The sequence below is a fragment of the Leucopleurus acutus genome (genome assembly GCF_964270905.1).
Source record: "Leucopleurus acutus genome assembly, chromosome: 2".
Classification (NCBI taxonomy): Eukaryota; Metazoa; Chordata; class Mammalia; order Artiodactyla; family Delphinidae; genus Leucopleurus; species Leucopleurus acutus.
This window is the reverse complement of record NC_139143.1, coordinates 75,921,808-75,946,520: the sequence shown is the minus strand read 5'-3', so window position 1 is coordinate 75,946,520 and position 24,713 is coordinate 75,921,808. Positions and strand designations below refer to the sequence as shown.

Genomic DNA, 24,713 nt, shown 5'->3' with positions numbered 1-24,713 from the left:
AAATATGACAGTATGATTACATTTATGGAAAGTTCAAATCAGAAAAACTATACATTATGAATGCATGTGCATAAATGGTATAGCTATAAAGAAAAGCAGGGGAATTGTTATTACAGATTTCAAAAGTGGCGTTGAGCAAGTTCAGCTCACCCCTAGGCTGGGCTAAGTATTTCTTCGTGTTCCCAAATTATCCTGTATACATATAATAGAATGTATCATATTTTACTAATTATTTGTTGGTGTATCTGTCTTCATCACTATAGACTCCTTTTCCTTCTTTTTTTTTTTTTTTTAATTCTTAGTGGTGCTTACTTTATTGAGATTCCACAGTTTCCCATGGACCATTCTTTTTTTTTGGCCTCACTGAGCAGCTTGTGGGATCTTAGTTCCCCAACGAGGGATCGAACCTGGGCCCTGGCAGTGAAAGTGCTGAGTCCTAACCACTGGACCGCCACGGAATTCCCTCCTTTTTTTTTTTTTTTGAGAATAGAAGTTCTGCCTTATTCCTTTTTTTATATATATCCTCAGCATCTAGCATAGTGTATGTAGTACATGGTAGACACATTGCAAAGAATTGCAAAGAAGGTTTTTATCATGGTGACAGAGAGGGAAGGGCATTCCAGGCAGAGGCAATATTCTGAACAAATGCTTAGAGAGGTGAAAGAAGATAGCTTTTACCCACAGTAAGAAGCAGTCACAGATGGCTAGAGCTTACCTTGCTTTTAGATTGAGCTTGACGTGTTGTAGCTACTTGATAAATATTTGTTGGATGATGGTTGAGTGACTAAATGAATGAATGATTGAATGTTAATGAGCATAGAATGTATGGTGGGGAATGGTAAACAACTGGGCTGAAAGGGTAGGCTGTGTTCAGGTCACATAGGCCATCATGTTCACTCTAAAGGAGAACAGCATGAAACAGTGACTAGTGCAAGGAAATGTCATAGTGAGCACCAAGTAATGTGGTGTATGTTGTGAGTGTTGTACTGAGAAGAGGGAGATAAATGGAGAGAGTTATTATAAGGAAAGACTTCACAGAGGAGAGTAGAATTAAAGATTTATAAGGAGAGAAGGAGGGAAGGACATTCCAAGGGAAGTTTATGACACATGACAGTAACCAAGGTATAATACAGAAATGGAAAAAAAGTTGTCCCCCCTCTTAAAAGAATAAAAACGGCAAAAAAAATTTTGTTTTCGAGGCCTGGGTCTCTTATGACTGGTTCCATTTTCTTTATGTTTTTCTGATTGTACATATTCTAAGATACCTTAATTTTCATAGCTGTTCTCTTTGTCTCGTTACTACTAGTTTCTGCACTATAAATGTAGTTTCTTCTAGTCATTTTTCAGACACTAAACCTTCTAACAGATGTTGAAATTGGATAGGGTACAGTATAAATGGTTATTACATTTAAATTTTATGAGGTTGAGAAAGATATTTTCTTTGTTAGGGAGAGGACTTAATCTTTAGAATTTCCTCCTCTTGGGTTCGTACTTAACTCAGTGGTCAAAGTTCATACCTGATGTTCATACCAAAGGCATATGGTTTTTCATTACTTCTCTATGCTGTGCTTCTGTTTGATTTTTAAGTTTTGTTGTTGTTTTAAGTTTGCACTTCATCCCTGTTTTGACCTTAGGTAAGTTTAACTTGCTCCCAGGCCCCAAGGATTGATGTAAATCTCAGACTTGTACAGATATCAAGGAAATACAGTGAGGTAGGGGAAATGAGCAGTGTTCATTTTAGACACTGGTAAAAATATTTCTTCGTGGAGGGAAGCTGAATTTATTTAAGAAATGAGGGGGAAATAAGGGAAGAAAAAGGGAAAATAGATTAATTTTGATAGAAACAAAAGAATTTCTGAAAGATTCTGTTACGAACATAAAGTTTAACCAGCAACAAACTGTGTTAAAAGTAATTCCTTCTTTATAAAACAGGGTGATTAAGAGCTAGTTGGGAAAACATCAGTCTAAATGCTACTTGCAATTTGTTGTTTATTATCAGCTTTGTTATGTTCTGAGTTTTGTTGACTGTTGAGTATAGTAGGGCTACAGTTTTTATCATAGAAGTTTGTCTGATGTTTTGCTAATTTTCCTTTTCTCCTTAACAGTTTGGATGACTTTTTGGTAAATTCTCTCATAGTGGTTTTCAACCTTTCCTGTACATAATCACTGCGAAATCTTAAAAAGAGAGCTAACTGAGCCCTACCCCAAACCTATGGAATCTAGTGAGATGGGTCTAAATCATTTATTTTTATTTTTAAAATTTATTTATTCATTTATTTTATTTTTGGCTGTACTGGGTCTTTGTTACTGTGCGTGGGCTTTCTCTAGTTGCGGCGAGTGGGGGCTACTCTTCATTGTGGTGTGCGGGCTTCTCGTTGCGGTGGCTTTTCTTGTTGTGGAGCATGGGCTCTAGGTGCACGGGCTTCAGTAGTTGTGGCACGTGGGCTTAGTAGTTGCAGCACACGGGCTCAGTAGTTGCGGCACACGGGCTTAGTAGTTGCAGCGCATGGGCTTAGTTGCTCCATGGCATGTGGGATCTTCCTGGACCAGGGATCGAACCCATGTCCCCTGCATTGGCAGGCAGATTCTTAACCACTGTGCCACCAGAAAAGTCCTTAAATCATTTATTTTTAAACAAAGTATTTTTCTTTAGGTGATCCTGAGGTATGTCCAGGGTTGAAAACTACTGTGTATAGTTTTATATTTCTTTCTATACATTGACCCCTATGGTAATTGTAAGAGCACTTATCCATTAAATTAGAAGATAATATATATAAGAGAAATTTTATTAAATCTCTAGACAGACGCTTGTATAGTCATAGGTTTGTATTATATAATTGAGGAAATTTATGGACCTGTGTTTTGGACAGAACAGGAATCATAACAGAACCCTGTGAGAGGAACTTCTTCCTGACACATAGGACTTCAGTATATAGATTCCTTTGTTACATTTTTCCCTTTCTACTATTTAAAAAGTCACTATAACCATTCTCCTTTTCTGCAAATAATAAGGCAACATCCAGAGGTGGTTTTAAATATATTAGGTGTTAAAAAAAATTAACAAGTGTTTGAAATTGATAATACTTTTCCCTTGTTTGTTCTGGTTGGGTGCTGTCCCCTCACAAGAACCAGAATCTTTACAGTTTGAGACATCAGACTTGGATGAGGAAGGGCAAATTGTACTACTTAAGGACCAGCTACTCTGTGATTTTCTTATGAGACTATGTTATAGGGGAAAGGTAACCACAGAGAATATGGTTTTGAATTTGAGTGGTCTGGAACTGGTTAGAAATAAAATGTCTCTAATTCCAATATTCTCCAAGTTTGTCAGCTTTTCATTATTTTTATGGGAAGAATTCTAGCTTTTTATCCTGAGATGAGCCTGTCCCCAAATCTGGCTTCAATTTTTTTTTCCTTATTCAATTGCTGAGCACACTTTGCTGTATGATATCACTATTGGCTGTAAGTTTAAAGTTACTGTATAACTTAAATGTCAGACTTCAAACCACCAAGTATACATGGTTTTGTTCAGCCAGGTTTTTAAATGAAATCTAATTCAAGTTTTTGGCTAAAAGTGCTTTCCACAGTTATCAAAGTGACACATAAACTGAAGAAATACATCTAAATACCAGGTGTTATTGAATCTGGGATTGCAGAGAGGTAGCAGAGCTAAGGGCAGTTCTTTTCCCAAATAGTCTAATTTACTCATGTTCTTCAAAAAAGTATCTGTGCAAAGTAATTGGTTCTCTTTTCTTCTATCCCCTGTGGATTTCATCCTTTAAAAAAATGGCTTAGAGTCTATCAGTAGTGAAGAGCTGAGTTTTGAGGGCATGGAAAATTCTGTTGATGATTTTCTTTAGTTTTGGCTTTCCTGAGTTATATATAGGGAGGCTTATGAGGAGTATCACAGTGGCTTTATCATGTATCACTTGGCTACTTCCCCCTCAGACTTGATTTGTTACAGTGAAGGGAAAAGCAGTTGAAATCAGAAACGTACATCCTTTGTTAACTTCCTTCTTTACCTTGAATAAGTCACTATGTCACTTTCAAAGATAAAAGGAGATAATGTGGTAACTTCTGCTGCTTCTGTCTTGTGAGAGGACATCAGTGAGAGACTAGGGCAGATGAGAAAACTGTCAGTTTAAGTTGGTTACTTTGATATTTTCTTTAGACTACAGATCTTTAACATAAAACAAGGACTAGTGGATGGTTTGTCTGAAATAGCTTTCTCAAACATTATTTTCAGTACTGAGCTGTGCAAAACATAAATAATAGAGGAATACACAGCTTTACTTTTGTAATAAGTGAAGGTCTAGCCTAATATTAAGGTAGTATAATAACTTTGAAACTTTTGATTTTTCAAAATATATATGTAATTATTTATTGCTTCTAGGCAGTTTGCCTTTAATGTCTTATTTTCTCCAGATTTGACCTGTTCTGTCATTTGAGTAAGCATTTGAAACATATTTTAAGGGTTATTCTACAGATTGTTTTTTTTTCTTTTTTTTTTTTTGCGGTATGCGGGCCTCTCACTGTTGTGGCCTCTCCCGTTGCGGAGCACAGGCTCCGGACGCGCAGGCTCAGCGGCCATGACTCACGGGCCCAGCCGCTCTGCGGCATGTGGGATCCTCCCGGACTGGGGCACGAACCCGTGTCCCCTGCATCGGCAGGCGGACTCTCAACCACTGCGCCACCAGGGAAGCCCTACAGATTGTTTTTAACAGAGTTATGGCTAGTATAGCATGAAATGTGTGTGCTGTGCATCTAGACTTCATGGTGTCTGTGTTGTGAACATAAGTGAGCATTGATGTCTTATGTTCCCAGGCAGTTTGTCACAATCCATGAGCTCTGAGGAGCTAATATTGGGGAATCACAGATACTCTGTATGCCTTATATGGCTTTCTATCTCATCTCTTTTACTGGAATTCTCAATGAAACCGCATTACTTGCTTTCATTTTTCCTTCTCCCCCTTTTTTTTTGTGTGATGTGAATTTGAAAATGAGAGATACATGGAAGTAAGACCGTTGGAAAAAAGAAGATGAATAAAAAAGTGAAGACAGTTTCAAAATAATCTGAGTTTGGCTGTATGTTGATACCACCTGTGCTTGGTTGGTAAAGGTAGCAGTTTTTGTGTGTTTTGTTGTGTTAAGCTTTTATTTATCAAACATTTGCTCTGCACCAAGTACTAGTCTAAGCACTTTCTATAAATTAATTCCTCCTGGAACTCTAAGGTAAGTGGTATTATCTCCATTTTACAGATGAGGAAACTGAAGTCACATCTAACATTTGGCAGAGCTAGGGTTCACGGTCTGCCTTTGGAGCCCTTGTGTTAATCATTAATAGAACAACAGCGATCCATGTAGAGAAAAAGTTGGTATTTACAGATAGAGGAGGTAGGACTCTATCCAATAACTTTACCCATTTTCCTAAAGCTTAAGATTGGATGTGAAAGGAGAAAATATATATTTTATGGGTTGATGGGATTGGTGGGAATATAACAGAAGAGATTGCACTCAAATTTACAGGCATCTTTTTGACATTGAGAATGAGTAGAGTGTGCCTTTCTCAAGTGAGAGGATACCAAAGAGTTGTTTGCACACAAACTTTTTGTATTAAACATTGACTCATTGACTGCAGCAATTTAATAACTATAGTGTATTGGTTATTTACTGCTGTGTAGCAAACCATCCCAAAACTTAAAGGCTTAAAACAATAACAGTCAGTTACTTTGCTGAAACATCTGCAGTTTGGGAAATTCAACATCTCAGTAGAAACAGTGCTTCTTTGCTCCATGGAGTGTCAACGGGGTTGGCTCAGGGTGGAGGACCTACTTTCGAGCTGGCTCACTCATCAGGCCAGCAGGTTGGTGCTGGCCTGAGCTGGGACCCGAGCCAGGGCCATTGGCTAGAGGGTCTCGGTTTTTCTTCATTTGGGCCTCTCCACAAGTTGCTTGGCCTTCCTCAGCGTATAGTGGCTGGGTTCCAAGACTGATCATCGCCTGTTAGAAGAGTGCTTGCTTTATAATTTTTCACTGAATGGATGAAAGAATCTCAGGTTGTTTTCTTGCTCTTGTTGGCTCACTTGGCAAACTGCCACTGTAAAAAGTACGTGTTTCTTCTCAGGGTCTGGTAATCCCTGGTTCTGAGAACTGCTATTTAGAGGATTAAAAAAAAAAAAAATTTCAACTATTGATCTATTTCTTCCTTCAGTCAAATTTCTGTTTCTAGTAAATTATGCCGATTTACTACAAAGTCTGCAAAAATCATCTGTGAACCATTCAATAAACAGAGAAAAATAGCTTTTTTAAGATTTGGAGAACTCCCTTGGGAACTCCCTGTCTTTAGCCTCAGTTGCAATGAAAATTAACATAATTTCCTGTTCCTGGATCTGGTATAATAATGAGTTTACCACCTGCTGTTCTTGAGTTGTGGGTTAGTTTCCCTAAAATAAAGATCTGGATTTTTTCTCCTGGCATGAGGCAGAATGTTAAATAAAATTCATTTATTTGTTATTTAAAAAAAAAAAGAATGCCTTCTATGGGTTAAGCATTGTCCTCGAACAAAACAGGTCTCTGTACCTACAGGGACATACAGACAATAAACACAATAAGTGAAATAATAGAACAAAGGGATAAAATATAGTAGGGTAAATGGTTTTTCAAGCGTGAGAGTGGTTGTTGGAATTGTAGTTTTAAATAGTGATCACTATAAAGTAGACATTTGAACCAAGGTTTAAAGGTGATAAATAGCCATATGGATATATGGAGGAAGAGCATTCCAGACAGAGGGAACAACCAGTACAAAGGCGCTAGGGTGGAAGTGTGCTTTGCATGTTCAAGGAAAAGCAAGTGGGTCAGTGTGGTTGGACTAAAGTGAGCAAGGGGGAGAGTAGTAGGAGATGATGCCAGAGAGATATGGTGGAGGGGTTAAATTTAGTGAGGCCTTGGTCATTGTAAGGATTTGGGCTTTTACCATGATAGAAATGAAGAGCCATCTGAAGGTTTTGAGCAGAGGAGTGACATAGTAATCTGACCTAGATTTTAAAGCAATCCTTCCAGTTGCTGTGTTGAGAATAGCCTGAACCTGGCAGGCAGGAAGACAAGCTGTGCCACTAACTGCTGTGTCATCTGTGGGACACATAGCACTTTCCGATTTATAAAGCATGTTCACATCCATCGTTTCATTTGAATCTTTGAAAAACCCTGTGAAATATTTATTTTTCCTATTTTACATGTGAGGAATTGGAGGTTCAGTGAAGTTAACTGACCTTCCCAGAGTGACTCAATTGGAGAGTCTCATAGCCACACGTTGAATCCATATCTCTTGACTCCAAATTTTGTGTTCTTTCCTGTATTCCACATTAAAACCTGAGGATTTTCATGCTTTTTCCAGCTTAAAGTGATTTCACTTTTTCATGTGCAGTTCTCAGGAAGAGGAATAGCAGCGTATGGATATCTTTTGGGGATGGGAACCAGTAAGATTCTTAACTGCTGAGATGGCTTGAACTTAAAATTGACCAACTTGTACCATAAGGAAACAGGTTTGCAAAGGGAAGAATAGATTTGGAGATTTGCCATTTTTTGTTCAGCTACTTGGTATGAAAATTGGGTGTCTGAAATCATATCTTAAGGATTAAGTTGGCTTCATAAATAATCTAAAACAGTTGTTGGCTTTTAGAATTTCATAAATGAAAAAGTAAAGTAACAATTCTTATAATACTTTTTCCAGACTTTTGGGGAAATTGAAATTACTTGTGTTTTATTAATCTGTGCTTTTCAGGCCCATTGACCCACAGCATGAGCAAGGTTTATTGGTGGAATGATTATTCGAAGGCTTAAAACTGTTGTGATTCTTGCAGGGTAGCATGTTTCTGGTCATAGAGACTTCTATTTTAAAAAATATTTATTAGTTTATTTAAAAATACTGAATAGAATCTGATTTAAGCTAATTATGAAAAGTGATTAGATTGCCATATTAATATGATCTATAAACAGTTAATCATTATACTAATTCTTATTGTGACTCTGAGTCATCTCCTTGTGTTCTTGGAAATTTATTTTTCCCAAAATTAACAAAAAGGGACATTGAATGATATAAAACACTCATGCCAAGAATCTAAAAGTTCATATCAACAGTAATTTTCTCACACTCTTTTGTACATTTGGCCATTATAAGGACTGTCAAATTCCTTTCTTAATATTTGTGTTGTCCAAATTGTACTAAGACAGTCTTGAATTCTGGCAGTAAAATAAAACTCCTTTATGTCTTTCAGATATTAATAAAACAAGGGAAATGTAAATTTGCCGTTATTTAGATGGTTAAAATTAGTTTCTATAGGTCATTTCATAGGTTCAAGCATATATAGTTGTTTTGAGCTGAATTGGACAGTCAGCTTCTCTGTAATTTAGCTTGAGAAATTTCATTACACTTTAATTTATGTTTTTAGAAATTTCATTTTAAGACTTTAAAAAAAATTTGCAAGGAATTGGGACCAAATGGCAACAACAGCTAAAAACAAAAAAGTGAAAAACTTTAAAAGATTCTTTCTAAAATTAATATATTGCCTTTTCAAAATACTTCCTGGCCCAATGGGTAGATAATAAAATTGAGACTTATAGACTGTTTGGATCCTTATTTTTGCCTCTTCTCTGACCCACTTCCTTGTTTAAAATGCTTTGTTGACTCTGTATAATAAAAGTGTTGTGAAGATCCTTTTTGTGGAGTCCATTGAATGAGATCTGAGTGAGTCCTCAGGCTAAAAAAAGGTAAAATTACTAAAGTAGCGGTAAACATATATTGTCATTACACTGTAATAGTCATTACTCACGTGGGCAGTGGGAAAAAATAGCGATCACTTATGAGCCAAACCAATCAACATTAAAACTGATTCCTAGGAAGTGTAGCTACTAAGTGATTATAGCACAGTCCAGTTACAGATGGAATAACCTAAACTGATAGTTAAACTCAAGGCATTTGCTTGCAACAGTCACAAATTGTGAATCAAAATGCCAGTTTTCACAGTGGTAATAAAATCATGAAAAGAACAATGATTAGTAGAAGAGCTCTTTGAAAACTTCCAAGTACTAATGATTGTGAACTCTTGTAATTTACTCCATAAATCATGCATAAACCACATAAATCATTTTTTAAAAATATTTATTTATTTATTTTTGGCTGAGTTGGGTTTTTGTTGCTGCGCGTGGGCTTTCTCTAGTTGTGGTGAGCAGGGACTGCTCTTCGTTGCGGTGCGCGGGCTTCTCGCTGCAGTGGCTTCTCTTGTTGCGGACCACGGGCTCTAGGCGCGCGGGCTTCAGTAGTTGAGGCGCGTGGGCTTCAGTAGTTGTGACTCGCGGGCTCTAGAGCACAGGCACAGTAGTTGTGGCGCACGGGCTTAGTTGCTTCGCGGCATGTGGGATCTTCTCAGACCAGGGATCAAACCCGTGTCCTCTGCATTAATAGGCAGATTCTTAACCACTGTGCCACCAGGGAAGCCCACATAAATCATTTTTGATTGTGTCCTTCCACATGCCTCTCGTCTGACTTCCCCATCCTTTTCCCCGAACTGTCCACTTCTGTTGGATTTATTGTGAACAACGTGTAACTTTTAGGGAATTGAGGTAGGAGAGATGTTATGAGAAACAAGATTAGTTTAAAACAGTGGCTCTCAAACATTGGCGTATATCAGATTGTTAGGCACCGCTCCCAGAGTTCTTGGGTGAGTAGGTCTGGAATGGGGCCGGAGAGTTTGCATTTCTAACCAGTTATCAGGTGATGCTAATGCTGCTGGTCCAGGTCCCACACTCTGAGGATCACTGTGCTAGGGGAAGGTGCCTTCTGATCCAGAGGAACTAACACAGTGTGTTAATTGCTAGTTGACAGTAGGATTCAAGAAAGGAAAAGGATAGAAACTACTCCTAGAAGCCACAGCAGCCACTTTGACTTGGCAGTTAACTATGAGAGCCTTGCAAACAGCTTTAAGATCCCTAGCCAGGAAGTAGGAAAGCAGAGGAACCGTTCTAGTAGTCTGCTGTTTTTCTGGCAGTGGTAACCATCAAGTAGTCTAGATGAATAGGAGACAAATGTAATACCAGTTTTTAAAAGAAAGAAGGTAGATTTTCCCCATTAGACCAGGGAATTTAATATTGTTCATAGGGAAGATTTTGATATAGAAAGGGATATGTTAACTGGGAGCCACAATTAAAACAAGAACAGAACATACCAGAGCACAGTTTTGTTTATTTTATTGAATAAATTGCTAGACTTAATGATAATGTGGCAGACAGGGCCATCCATAAATAATCTAGCCTTGCATTATGGTTAGTCTCCTTTCTTTTCCTTCTCTCTCTGAGATGATCCCTTTCTCAGTGTGCTTGCACATGCACATGTCCACTTACATACCCTCTCCTGCTTTACTTGCAATTCCCCAAGCAAAACATACTCTCTTATGACTGTGTCCTTTTTCATATACTAGTCTATCTACATGAAATGCCTTCTCACTCACATCCTCCTTTCCACCTGTTTATTTACTGCTTGTATTTTAAGATAAATTCATGATCCTCTTGGTAAAGATCAAATGCCCTAGCTATATGCTTCTGTAACATTTGGCATTAACCGCTGTTATGCTGCTAATCCCTCTATTATCTTTTGTCTGTATCACTCTTCCCCCCCCCCCGCCATACACACACACACACACACACACAGTATTTGATTTTTATCTTTGAGTCTTTAGCATCAAATATGATTCCAACATAATAGGTATCTAGTACATGTTGAATAAATGAGTGAATCAGTCATTCTGGCTGCGAACATGGCGCTGCGAGTGGCGTGGAGCGTGCGGGCCGCGCGGTCGGCAGCCTGCGCGCCATCTCTGCGCCCAACGCGCCCTGCCCGCCGCGGCCCTGGGGACTGCGGGCGGTCGCCGGCCCCGTTCTTCTGTCGGGTCGTAAATTCACAGACAAACATGAATGGGTAACAATAGAAAACGGTGTTGGAACAGTGGGAATCAGCAATTTTGCACAGGAAGCTTTGGGAGATGTTGTTTACTGTAGTCTGCCTGAAGTTGGGACAAAATTGAACAAACGAGGAATTTGGTGCTTTGGACAGTGTGAAAGCTGCTAGTGAACTCTATTCTCCTCTATCAGGAGAAGTAACTGAAATTAATGAAGCTCTAGCAGAAAATCCAGGACTTGTCAACAAATCTTGTTATGAAGATGGTTGGCTGATCAAGATGACACTCAGTAACCCTTCAGAACTAGATGAACTCATGAGTGAAGAAGCCTATGAGAAATACATAAAATCTATTGAGGAGTGAAAATGGAACCCCTAAATAAACTAGTTTGAAACAACTTAAGAAAAAATCAGTCATTCTGGGAAATGTCAACATAATGCAGTGATGATGTTCTCTAATCCTGGACCCAAATCCTGGCTTTGTTAATTACTCAGAGCACTTATATTTCTGACACCAATTCCAATGTATGTTTTTCCACACCACCAAACAGTTCTCCCTAAGTGTTCTGATCACCCAGTTCCAATGTGTGGGGAGGTTTTTCCCATACCACCAAGCAATTCTCAGACACTAGCTGGGTGTCCTACAATTAAACTTAATTCTGACACAGACAGTGTGGAGATAGTGTCAAATCCCACAGGTTAAGTGCTCAGTCCTACAAGAGTTACCCTATACCCCCTTCAGGCATCAATCGCTAATCCAAGTTGTCACCTGTGCTTCTGGCTAACGGGATATAGATCAGAGGTTCCCATGACCTCAGGTTCAATTAATTTGCTATAGTGGCTCACAGAAGTCAGAGAAACATTTTACTTACTAGAGTACCTGTCTATTATAAAGAGATATAACTCAGGAACAGCCAAATGGAAAAGCTGCATAGGGCAAGGTATGGGGGAATGGACAGGGAACTTCCATGCCCTCTTCAAGCTCACCACTGTCCCTGAATCTTCACCAACCCAGATGCTCCCTGAATCCCTTCCTTTTGGGTTTTAATGGAGGCTTCATGACAGACAGGTTGATAAGTCATTGGCCATTCGTGATTGAGCTCAATCTCTAGCTCCTTTCCCCTCCCTGGAGTTGGGGGGTGGTGGGTGGGACTGAAAGTTCCAACTCTCTATTCTTATGGTTCTCTCTATCCTTAGGTAACCTAGGGCCTTCCAGCTCACCTCATTGACATAGCAAAAGGCACCTTTATGGGTCTTATCACTTGGGAAATTCCAAGGGTTTTAGGAGCTCTGTGCCAGGAAGATGTTGTGACCAAATATTTCTTTTTATAAATCACCATATCACAGCGTGACTTGGGCAAACTGTTTAAACTCTTTGAGCCTCAACTTTCTTTGAGTTTTCATTCCTTAGTACGTAGTAGGTGCTCAAAAAATGGTTGCTGCTGTCATACTGTATTTGCATCTTAGAAGAATGTTTAACAGTCTTGTAATATCTCTGTGGTCAAGACAGGGAATTTTGGTCTAGGATATATTACAATTAATTCATAAGTGGTTTAACTTATGTTTTTACAAACTTGGAAGGCGCTCCCTAGGAGCATGCTGCAGGGCTCAATTTCTTGGCTCTGTTCTTTTCGATATCTTAATGACAACTCAGTTGAGGATGTTGATGGTATGTTGTTCCTTGCTTAGAAGGAGAATTTCTTTTGCTAATTAGGATTCTAAAAGTTCTTGAATGATATTTTAAGAGGAATTTGATGTAAATTATTCAGCTGGATCAAAAAGCTCAATTATATAACTTCAGAATTGGAAGTGAGAGAGGAGAGGAAAGAAAGGGAAGGTAATAGTCCAAAATCAGTTTGTGAGAACAGTTGGAGTTTTAATTATACCAGCCTCAATGTAGAGTATGATGTAACTGCCAAAAAAGCCTACCTGGTATTAGGTATATTGGTGGAAGAATAATATTTAGAACATGGGAAGGAATTACCCCGTTCCATCCTGTAATGGTCATACTACCTCAGAAGTGTTGTGGCCAGTTCTGGACCCATCTCTGAGAAGCATATTGAGAGGGGAGTGACCAAATATGCTGAAGGGACCTAAGACTGTACTATAAAGAGGAACATATGGAAGAAACTAAAGCCTTGAAAAAGAAAGCCTGGAGTGAGGGGCGGGGGATGTTAGGTGTCTTTGGACATTGGAAGAAGGCTTGCTTAGACTTGTCTGAATAGCCGCAGAGTCCAGAACTAGTACCAAGACTGGTGGTACTAGTTAAAGCATTTCTAGTTATAAAAACAACAAAAAAAAAGAGGACCCTATTGAAGTGAATCCCAGGGAGGGACAATCCAGAATTTGCTCCCCTCCCAAACACCGTTCCTTCCCAGGAGCTTTAGCTCAACACTGTCCAATGGAAATAAAATGTGGGTGGGCCGCATACGCAATTCTTAAATAGTTAGGGTGATAGAGCTTCTTCTAGGAATTGGCGGGGTTGAGGGAGTACTTCCACCAAACAGGAATGTTACTATGTGGATATTTCACTAATGCAATGGAGGGGTGGGCCAGTAGGGGGTGAATTAATTGAGATGCTGTAAACTGGCGGGAAAGTTCTTAACTTTGATTTTGTTTACTGCATACTTTCCTAAGTAAAATTTTTAGCATTACACTTGAAAGGATTAAAAAGTAAACACTTTTCAAAAACATAAATTTCAAAAAGAAAACATATATTCTGCAGTTATCATCACATTCTTCATTTGGCTTCCCGATAAAATTGTTTTGTTCACTGCTTATCTCATGTTTTTTAAAATACTCACCAAACTAAGTTCTCCTGAGTTTACTTGGACATACCATTAGGCCTTTTACCTCGTTTGCGGAAGGCTTTATACTGTTTGTGACCACTCAGGTAAACACTCTGTCTGAAAAATACAATTGTAACAAAATGTAGCCTCAGTTGTAGCAAAATTAAATTTATACAATGATCATAATTTGGTGGTACACTTTTGAAGAGTTTGTAGTATGCCAGAGTGCCACAGCATACCTGTGAGAACCACTGGAAGGCAGTGATTCTGGAGGTAAAGAATTGAGGAGAATAGGGAACATAAGATATCAGAAAAAGTCTAGAGAGGTGTACCTGCTTTTTGCTTCCACCTAACATCCCTTTCCCCAAATTTGGAGGCAAATTACTAAACCCCAAAGAAATCCTTTTCTCTTAGAATCACAGGACCCTTAACTGTGACGTTCTCGTCAGCCTTATTTTCCTCCTCTACTTCATCCCTCTAAATAGAATCTGGTATCCCTTCTTTTGTGCTTTTCTAGGGAAATTCCCTTTGTGTTGAATTTCAAGAAGATTATGACTAGTGTAAGTTATATGTGTGGCATTGTAAAATTAAACACACACACAAGATATCTTATTGATGAGCCAAATTTCTAAGCCCTTGATTAATGAGCTGTAAATGTTGGGACTTCCCTGCTGGCACAGTGGTTAGGAATCCGCCTGCCAATGCAAGGGACTCGGGTTTGAGCCCTGGTCCAGGAGGATTCCCACATGCCGCGGAGCAACTAAGCCCATGTGCCACAACTACTGAGCCTGTGCTCTAGAGCCCGCAAGCCGCAACTAGTGAGCCCACGTGCCATAACTACTGAAGCCTGCGCGCCTAGAGCCCGTGTTCCGCAACAAGAGAAGCCACGACAGTGAGAAGCCTGCGCACCTTAACGAAGAGTAGCCCCCGCTCACCGCAACTAGAGAAAGCCCACGCACAGCAGCAAAGACCCAACACAGCCATAAATAAATGAATGAATGAATAAATAAAAGTGTTAAATAACTATTGCAGTATTTGATTGATATTGATATACATATGTTTGCCCCAAATACATGAAGAAGGAATTAGGGAGAGTGGGGAGAAAGAAGTAAGTAGGAAACTTTCATAGGCATTTAAAAAAATTTCTGTTAGCTTTATTTGATAGCCTGCCTTCTGGGATTGTGAAAATCTAAAGAATTTGGCTGTTGATAGAAAAATTCCCATTTCATTCAAAGTATTTCCTCATTGAAAATAATCAGTTTGCAGCATCTAAGACTACTTATTCCAGTTATTATCTGAGTTTAGAATTCGTTTATATGTACCTATTTCTACTTTTTATGTACGTGTTTCTACTTTTTATATATATATATATATATATACACACACACATAATTATAGTTTTTAAAGCATATAGAATACTGACTTTGTCTAAACAGGTTATAAATAAGGTACTTCTATACTTATAAAAATTATTTTCAAAATTATTTTTCATGTATGTACAGGATGCCAAGCTAGGGATTTGACCATATCAGTAAGCTGTTTTGACTTGCTTCTAATGCCTAGTATATTCTTGCTGTGTGTATAGAGCTACAAAAGAATTTTGATTTGCTTCAGAGCTACACGTATGATGCATATGTATGACATTTTTATTTCAATTATTTCTTAACATTTAAAAATTTTCAGTATGTTGGAACGAGATTCCAGGAGGATGAATCCTGGTGTGAACCCTACAAATCAAAGGAGGCATCTTCTAGGATTTTCTGCTAAAGAGGAGCAAGACACATCAGATGGTATCATCCAGAAAAACAGCTACAGGTTAGATTTACATCTAAATTGTTTATACACAATTTTAACTAGTAGAACAAACGAGTTACAAGGACATTCATTAAATTTACTCTTAAGATCAGTTCTAAGAATAAATATACTTTTTAAAAGCTGTCCCAGTTTCAGAATTCTTATAGAGATGTGACCTTAAAAATCTCAGTTTGTGTGCACTAATATACAAATTGAAACACATATAATATATACATATTATATTGTATATAATGTCTTTAATATAGTTATTTTATTGTCTATCATATGTTTATACATATAATGTATTTAATATTTGTTACTATATCATCTGTGATAGATATGATTTGGTGGAATGATATGGTTGAATCTGTTTGTAGTCATTAGGTAAAATCATTTATACTTGTTTATTGTGATTTTTATTGAATCTCCTTCCCTTGTTATAATTTAATTCTGTCTTGGTAAATTTCCATATAGCTTCTCAATAGTAAAAGACTTAACTCTATGAAAATACAATTTCTATGTTATGTCAACTAGAAGAAGGTTATAGTGGACCTTTTCAGACCTGTATACTTCTTGATAAACATTTCCCTGTGTTATTTGTAATTGTTATTACAGCCAAATGGAGCTAGGTCCTTGACTAACAAGGCAAAGGGAGGTCATAGTGTGGCAGCTGTGGCACAGAATAATGCTTGAAAATCATTAAAGATTTGTTTACTCTTAACTAAGGTTTTACAGGCCAAAGGCCATAGGGGAATCATTCTCCTGATTTTTACTTTGTTACACCCATACCATTTAATGAGATTATTACCATAGTCCTTCAGGCTTGTCTTCATTTAGTCTTCCTGGAAAAAATGCTAGTATTCATTTTTTTTTTTTAGGAAGGTGCAGTGTGCAAAGTACTATGCTAAATGTGGCAGAGGATCCAAAGAATTATATGGTAGTGACTGTAATGCAACATAGAATGTGATAGATGCCATGATGTTGGAAAACCTAACATTTCCTGCCTTTTTTTTTTTACATGCCCAAATTAGCCATGCTTCTGAAATACTGATCTTAGTGATCATATAAGAGTGTCCCTGAATATTGCTAGAGTTTAATAGAATTTTTAATTTACTAAATAATTTTTCCAAGTTTGCCCTACATGTCCTGTAATTTTGAGTTCTGTTGTTGTCTACATGAGATCCAGCAAAGGTTACATTTTTAATAGCTAGTCTTTGGATGTGTGAGAGTTGAGACTGTGCCACTTAGGTTGTATAGCTTGTTGCTAAAAATGGAATGAGATTAGACACCAGAAATTACGGTTCGGGTAAGCTTGACAAGAATATTATTTATTTTGCACTAACTACAATAAATAGAAGCCTTCACTTATTATATGTCCATGTTAGAGTAAGGTAATATGGTGGTTCCCAGAAAGCACAGTACACTGATTGTACTAGTTCAAACTAGAGGTCTGGATGGCTTTTAGGCTGTAATTTATCAGCTTCCAAAGTAGTGCATGAAATGCAAGCCATCTCTCTGTCCCTGACCCCAGAGTCACCACTGCCTGTGCATAATCTGGGTTACTGGTCTTAGTAAAAAATGGATGTGATTATCGATTCTTGTAAAGGTTACGTGTAAGTCTCTTGAAATATCTGAGGTTATTATTGAGGCACTTGGGAGATTTAGGTGTTGGTCCATTATTTGATGTTCTTTCTTTTATTATTATAAATACTGAATAACAGATACGAAAAACATGTTTGTGAAACATTTGAAAGCACCCAGTATGAATTTGTTTTAAACTGAATTTTAGGTAGTTTATTTACACTCAGCCATGACATTTGTATTTATTTTTTTAATGCAGCTTATTTTATGTTATGTTTCATTTTTTAGGAGAGTTACGAGAACTGGTTCAAATAAAAAAGTAGATTCTTTTTATTTATATATATATTTTTTGCGGTATGCGGGCCTCTCACTGTTGTGGCCTCTACCTTTGCGGAGCACAGGCTCGGGATGCACAGGCTCAGTGGCCATGGCTCACGGGCCCAGCCGCTCCGCGGCATGTGGGATCTTCCCGTACCGGGGCACGAACCCGTGTCCCCTGCATCGGCAGGTGGACTCTCAACCACTGCGCCACCAGGGAAGCCCAGGAGTAGATTCTTAATGTTGTAAATTATAATATTGCATTTGCCTTTTATTTAATAATTAACTGCATATATTTTTTCAGTCTTAGAAGTGTGTGGTATATAAGTAATATGACCATATAGTTTGTCAACCAAACTGAGGCACTTATAAGAATGAAAGGTGGTGCTAGTAATATTTATGTCAGGACGTCAGGCATAAATCAGGACTGTTTTAGATAAAGGGAAAAGGATAGTCACGCTACACATAAGGCATCAGCCAGAACCTGTAGTCCAGGAATTCCCAGTAACTCTAGCTCCTTAATACTGTCCTTCACTTTAGTGATTTATTTGTTGAAATTTTTTCTATTGGTATGGAATGGTTTGCAGGCAGCCTAGAACCCTGACCATCTCAGGACTAGTGTGGATCCATTTGCCTCCAGATTGCATGTTGGCTTAGGTTCTCCCTTTTCTTTCCCCTTCAACTCCGCCCACTCCCTTTCCTGGTATTTTTCCTATCAGATTTTTTTTTCTTTTCTAAAGAATATTTTTGGCTGATAGAACAAAGCCAGTCAGCACAGATGTGCAGAAATCATTACTAGAGTTTATCACATGGAAATAAAATTATAAATCAGAATTATATTTTCAATAGTAGTTTTAGACTTTGCTGATGGACTCAAGCATTTGTATTTTAGGCCTGATTTTTTTTGCGGTATGCAGGCCCCTCACTGCTGTGGCCTCTCCCGTTGCGGAGCACAGGCTCTGGATGTGCAGGCTCAGCGGCCATGGCTCACGGGCCCAGTCGCTCCACGGCATGTGGGATCTTCCCGGACCGGGGCACGAACCCGTGTCCCCTGCATCGGCATGTGGACTCTCAACCACTGCGCCACCAGGGAAGCCCAGGCCTGATTTTTAAAATAACAAATATGTGACAGATCTTTGTTCTTGACAGTTTTTTTTTTTTTTTTAGTGTGGCAAACAGCCTTTTCTTATAAGCATTCAGAATTTACCAAGTGCAAGGCAGAGTTTTTTTTTCTTCTCCCTCAGCAGCTAGTTTAGGCTGCTTTCCTTTTGTGTGTGCAGTCATTACTTATGTACCACCATCTCTGTTTTATTTCAAATAACCCTAACAGGCAGAAGAAAGGACATCAAGAATGTTTCTGGTGCAACCTGTAGGGAAGAATCATCTATATACCCTCAGCTGTTGCTTTTTTTCCCCTTGTATGTGGCATACATAGAAGTCTCTGACTTTTATCTTGAAGTTAGTTTTCCACTCTGCCAAAATTATTTTTGTCAAGGGGACCAGTGAATTCAGCACTGTCAAATTCAGTGAAAACTTCTTTTCATCTCACTTGACCTTTCCTCAGCACTTAGCTGTGTAGATCACTCCTCCTTGAAGCATTCTCCTTTTGTATTGCTACATTTTTAGTTTCCTCTTTTTTCATCGGCTCTGTTTCATCTTTGTAGGCTCCTCCGCTATCCAGATCTTAAGGCTTGGAACTGTGAACTTTTTTGTCTTCTTTCTGCCATAATTTAGCACACAATCCATTTCTATATATCCTGATGACTCTTGAATTTATGTTTCCCGTCCAGACTTCTGAGTCTCCAGAGTCATATATCCAGTAGTTTCCTTGAATTCTCTTTTAACATTTCAAACTTAACACCTGCACAGTGAAACTCGAGGTCCTTCTCCATATTCTGTTTCCACCCACTTGTCTACAATAGGCTTCTTTTTTTTTCCTGTTTTTTTTAACATCTTTATTGGAGTATAATTGCTTTACAATGGTGTGTTAGTTTCTGCTTTATAACAAAGTGAATCAGCTATACATATACATATATCCCCATATCTCTTTCCTCTTGCATCTTCCTCCTTCCCACCCTCCCTATCCCACCCCTCTAGGTGGTCACAAAACACCGAGCTGATCTCCCTGTGCTATGTGTCTGCTTCCCTCTAGCTATTTGTTTTACACTTGGTAGTGTACATATGTCCATGCCACTCTCACTTCATCCCAGCTTACCCTTCCCCCTCCCCGTGTCCTCAACTCGTTCTCTACATCTGCGTCTTTATTCCTGTCCGGCCCGTAGGTTCTCCATGACCATTTAAAATTTTTTTTTTAGATTCCATATATATGTGTTAGCATACAGTATTTATTTTTCTCTTTCTGACTTACTTCACTCTGTATGACAGTCTCTAGGTCCATCCACCTCACTACAAATAACTCAATTTCATTTCTTTTTATGGCTGAGTAATATTCCACTGGATATATATGCCACATCTTCTTTACCCATTCATCTGTCAGTGGACACTTAGGTTGCTTCCATGTCCTGGCTTTTGTAAATAGAGCTGCAGTGAACATTGTGGTGCATGACTCTTTTTGAATTATGGTTTTCTCAGGGTATATGCCCATTAGTGGGATTGCTGGGTCGTCTGGTAGTTCTATTTAAAATTTTTTAAGGAACCTCCATACTGTTCTCCATAGTGGCTGTATCAATTTACATTCCCACCAACAGTGCAAGGGGGTTCCCTTTCTTCCACACCCTTTCCAGCATTTCTTGTTTGTAGATTTTTTGATGATGGCCATTCTGACTGGTGTGAGATGATATCTCATTGTAGTTTTGATTTGCATTTCTCTAATGATTAATGATGTTGAGCATCCTTTCATGTGTTTGTTGGCAATCTGTATATCTTCCTTGGAGAAATGTCTATTTAGGTCTTCTGCCCATTTTTGGATTGGGTTGTTTGTTTTTTTCACATTGAGCTGCATGAGCTGCTTGTAAATTTTGGAGATTAATCCTTTGTCAGTTGCTTCATTTGCAAATGTTTTCTCCCATTCTGAGGGTTGTCTTTTTTTCTTGATTATGGTTTCCTTTGCTGTGCAAAAGCTTTGAAGTTTCATTAGGTCTCATTGGTTTATTTTTGTTTTTATTTCCATTTCTCTAGGAGGTGGGTCAAAAAGGATCTTGCTGTGGTTTATGTCATAGAGTGTTCTGCCTTTTGTTTTTTAATAATTTTTATTTTTTTTACCTTTTTAAAAAAATTTTTTTTACAGCTTTATTGGAGTATAATTGCTTAGCAGTGATGCGTTAGTTTCTGCTTTATAACAAAGTGAATCAGTTATACATATACATATGTTCCCATATCTCTTCCCTCTTGCGTCTTCCTCCCTTCCACCCGTCCTATCCCACCCCTCCAGGCGGTCACAAAGCACCGAGCTGATCACCCTGTGCTATGTGGCTGCTTCCCACTAGGTATCTACCTTATGTTTGGTAGTGTATATATGTCCATGCCTCTCTCTCGCTTTGTCACCGCTCACCCTTCCCCCTCCCCATATCCTCAAGTCCATTCTCCAGTAGGTCTGTGTCTTTATTCCTGTCTTACTCCTAGGTTCTTCATGACATTTTTTTTTCTTAAATTCCATATATATGTGTTAGCATATGGTATTTGTCTTTCTCTTTCTGACTTACTTCACTCTGTGTGACAGACTCTAGGTCTATCCACCTCATTACAAATAGCTCAATTTCGTTTCTTTTTATGGCTGAGTAATATTCCATTGTATATATGTGCCACATCTTCTTTATCCATTCATCCGATGATGGACACTTAGGTTGTTTCCATCTCTGGGCTATTGTAAATAGAGCTGCAATGAACATTTTGGTACATGACTCTTTTTGAATTATGGTTTCCTCAGGGTATATGCCTAGTAGTGGGATTGCTGGGTCGTATGGTAGTTCTAGTTGTAGTTTTTTAAGGAACCTCCATACTGTTCTCCATAGTGGCTGTACCAATTCACATTCCCACCAGCAGTGCAAGAGTATTCCCTTTTCTCCACACCCTCTCCAGCATTTATTGTTTCTAGATTTTTTGATGATGGCCATTCTGACTGGTGTGAGATGATATCTCGTTGTAGTTTTGATTTGCATTTCTCTAATGATTAATGATGTTGAGCATTCTTTCGTGTGTTTGTTGGCAGTCTGTATATCTTCTTTGGAGAAATGTCTATTTAGGTCTTCTGCCCATTTTTGCATTGGGTTGTTTGTTTTTTTTGTTATTGAGCTGCATGAGCTGCTTGTAAATTTTGGAGATTAATCCTTTGTCAGTTGCTTCATTTGCAAATATTTTCTCCCATTCTGAGGGTTGTCTTTTGGTCTTGTTTATGGTTTCCTTTGCTGTGCAAAAGCTTTGAAGTTTCATTAGGTCCCATTTGTTTATTTTTGTTTTTATTTCCATTTCTCTGGGAGGTGGGTCAAAAAGGATCTTGCTGTGATTTATGTCATAGAGTGTTCTGCCTATGTTTTCCTCTAAGAGTTTGATAGTTTCTGGCCTTACATTTAGGTCTTTAATCCATTTTGAGCTTATTTTTGTGTATGGTGTTAGGGAGTGGTGTAATTTCATTCTTTTACATGTAGCTGTCCTGTTATCCCGGCACCACTTATTGAAGACGCTGTCTTTTCTCCATTGTATATTCTTGCCTCCTTTATAAAAAATAAGGTGAGCATATGTGCATGGGTTTATCTCTGGGCTTTATGGCCTGTTCCATTGATCTATCTTTCTGTTTTTGTGCCAGTACCATACTGTCTTGATTACTGTACCTTTGTAGTATAGTCTGAAGTCTGGGAGCCTGATTCCTCCAGCTCCATTTTTCTTTCTCAAGATTGCCTTGGCTGTTCGGGGTCTTTTGTGTTTCCATACAAATTGTGAAATTTTTTGTTCTAGTTCTGTGAAAAATGCCAATGGTAGTTTGATAGGGATTACATTGAATCTGTAGATTGCTTTGGGTAGTATAGTCATTTTCACAATGTTGATTCTTCCAATCCAAGAACTTGGTATCTCTCTCCATCTGTTAGTATCATCTTTAATTTCTTTCATCAGTGTCTTATAGTTGTCTGCATACAGGTGTTTTGTCTCCTTAGGTAGGTTTATTCCTAGGTATTTTATTCTTTTTGTTGCAGTGGTAAATGGGAGTGTTTCCTTAATTTCTCTTTCAGATTTTTTATCATTAGTGTATAGGAATGCAAGAGATTTCTGTGCATTAATTTTGTATCCTGGTACCTTACCAAATTCATTGATTAGCTCTAGTAGTCTTCTGGTAGCATCTTTAGGATTTTTTGTGTATAGTATCACGTCATCTGCAAAGAGTTACAGCTTTACTTCTTTTTTTCTGATTTGGATTCCTTTTATTTCTTTTTCTTCTCTGATTGCTGTGGCTAAAACTTCCAAAACTATGTTAAATAATACTGGTGAGAGTGGACACTCTTGTCTTGTTCCTGATCTTAGGGGAAATGGTTTCAGTTGTTCACCATTGAGAACGATGTTGGCTGTGGGTTTGTCATATATGGCCTTTATTATGTTGAGGAAAGTTCCCTCTGTGCCTACTTTCTGGAGGGTTTTTATCATAGATGGGTTTTGAATTTTGTTGAAAGCTTTTTCTGCATCTATTGAGATGATTATATGGTTTTTCTCCTTCAGTTTGTTTATATGGTTTATCACATTGATTGATATGCATATATTAAAGAATCCTTGCATTCCTGGGATAACCCCACTTGATGTGTATGATCCTTTTATTTATTTTTTTTATTTCTTTTAACACCTTTATTGGAGTATAATTGCTTTACAATGGTGTGTTATTTTCTGCTTTATAACAAAGTGAATCAGCTATACATATACATTTATCCCCGTATCTATTCCCTCTTGTGTCTCTCTCCCTCCCACCCTCCCTATCCCACTCCTCTAGGTGGTCACAAAGCACCGAGCTGATCTATTTTACATTTGGTAGTGTTTATATTTCCATGCCATTCTCCTACTTTGTCCCAGCTTATCCTTCCCACTCCCCATGTCCACAAGTCCATTCTCTTGTAGGTATGAGTCTTTATTCCCATCCTGCCCCTAGGTTCTTCATGACCATTCTTAAAAAATTTTAGATTCCATATATATGTGTTAACATATGGTATTTGTTTTTATGTTTCTTACTTACTTCACTTTCTATGACAGACTCTAGGTCCATCCACCTCACTACAAATAACTCAATTTTGTTTCTTTTTATGGCTGAGTAATATTCGATTGTATATATATACCACATCTTCTTTATCCATTCATCTGTCGATGGACACTTAGGTTGCTTCCATGTCCTGGCTATTGTAAATAGAGCTTCAGTGAACATTGTGGTACATGACTCTTTTTGAATTATGTTTTTCTCATTGCCTTATGTATTGATGCGCTTCTTTATTGGGTGCATAAATATTTACAATTCTTATATCTTCTTCTTGGATTGATCCCTTGATCATTATGTAGTGTTCTTCTTTGTCTCTTGTAATAGTCTTTATTTTAAAGTCTGTTTTGTCTGATATGATAATTGCTACTCCAGCTTTCTTTTGATTTCCATTTGCTGGAATATCTTTTTCCATCCCCTCACTTTCAGTCTGTATGTGTCCCTAGGTCTGAAGTGGGTCTTTTGTAGACACCATATATACGGGTCTTGTTTTTGTATCCATTCAGCCAGTCTGTGTCTTTTGGTGGGAGCATTTAATCCATTTACATTTAAAGTAGTCATCGATATGTATGTTCCTATTCGCATTTTCTTAATTGTTTTGGGTTTGTTATTATAGGTCTTTTCCTTCTCTTGTGTTTCCTGCCTAGAGAAGTTCCTTTAGCATTTGTTGTAAAGCTGGTTTGGTGGTACTGAATTCTCTTAGCTTTTGCTTGTCTGTAAAGATTTTAATTTATCCATTGAATCTGAATGAGGTCCTTGCTGGGTAGAGTAGTCTTTGTTGTAGGTTTTTCCCTTTCATCACTTTCAATATGTCTTGCCACTCCCTTCTGGCTTGCAGAGTTTCTGCTGAAAGATCAGCTGTTAACCTTATGGGGATTCCCTTGTATGTTATTTGTTCTTTTTCCCTGCTGCTTTCAATTTGTTTTCTTTGTATTTAATTTTCGGTAGTTTGATTAATATGTGTCTTAGCGTGTTTCTCCTTGGATTTATCCTGTATGGGACTCTGTGTGCTTCCTGGACTTGATTAACTATTTCCTTTCCCATTTTAGGGAAGTTTTCAACTATAATCTCTTCAAATATTTTCTCAGTCCTTTTCTTTT

At 38.1% G+C, this 24,713-nt stretch overlaps 1 protein-coding gene and 1 pseudogene across 2 annotated transcripts in view; both read left to right on the top strand.

The window, feature by feature from the left end:
* Positions 1–24,713, top strand: part of ATF6 (activating transcription factor 6) — a 221,677-nt gene that overhangs the window by 56,219 nt on the left and 140,745 nt on the right. The window contains exon 10 of the mRNA XM_082834402.1: positions 15,420–15,551. Coding sequence (XP_082690528.1) covers positions 15,420–15,551 — 132 coding nt within the window. The remainder of the gene's footprint in view (positions 1–15,419; positions 15,552–24,713) is intronic.
* LOC309958501 (glycine cleavage system H protein, mitochondrial-like) lies at positions 10,808–11,566 on the top strand (annotated as a pseudogene). The gene has a single exon. The product of its transcript is annotated as a glycine cleavage system H protein, mitochondrial-like (transcript).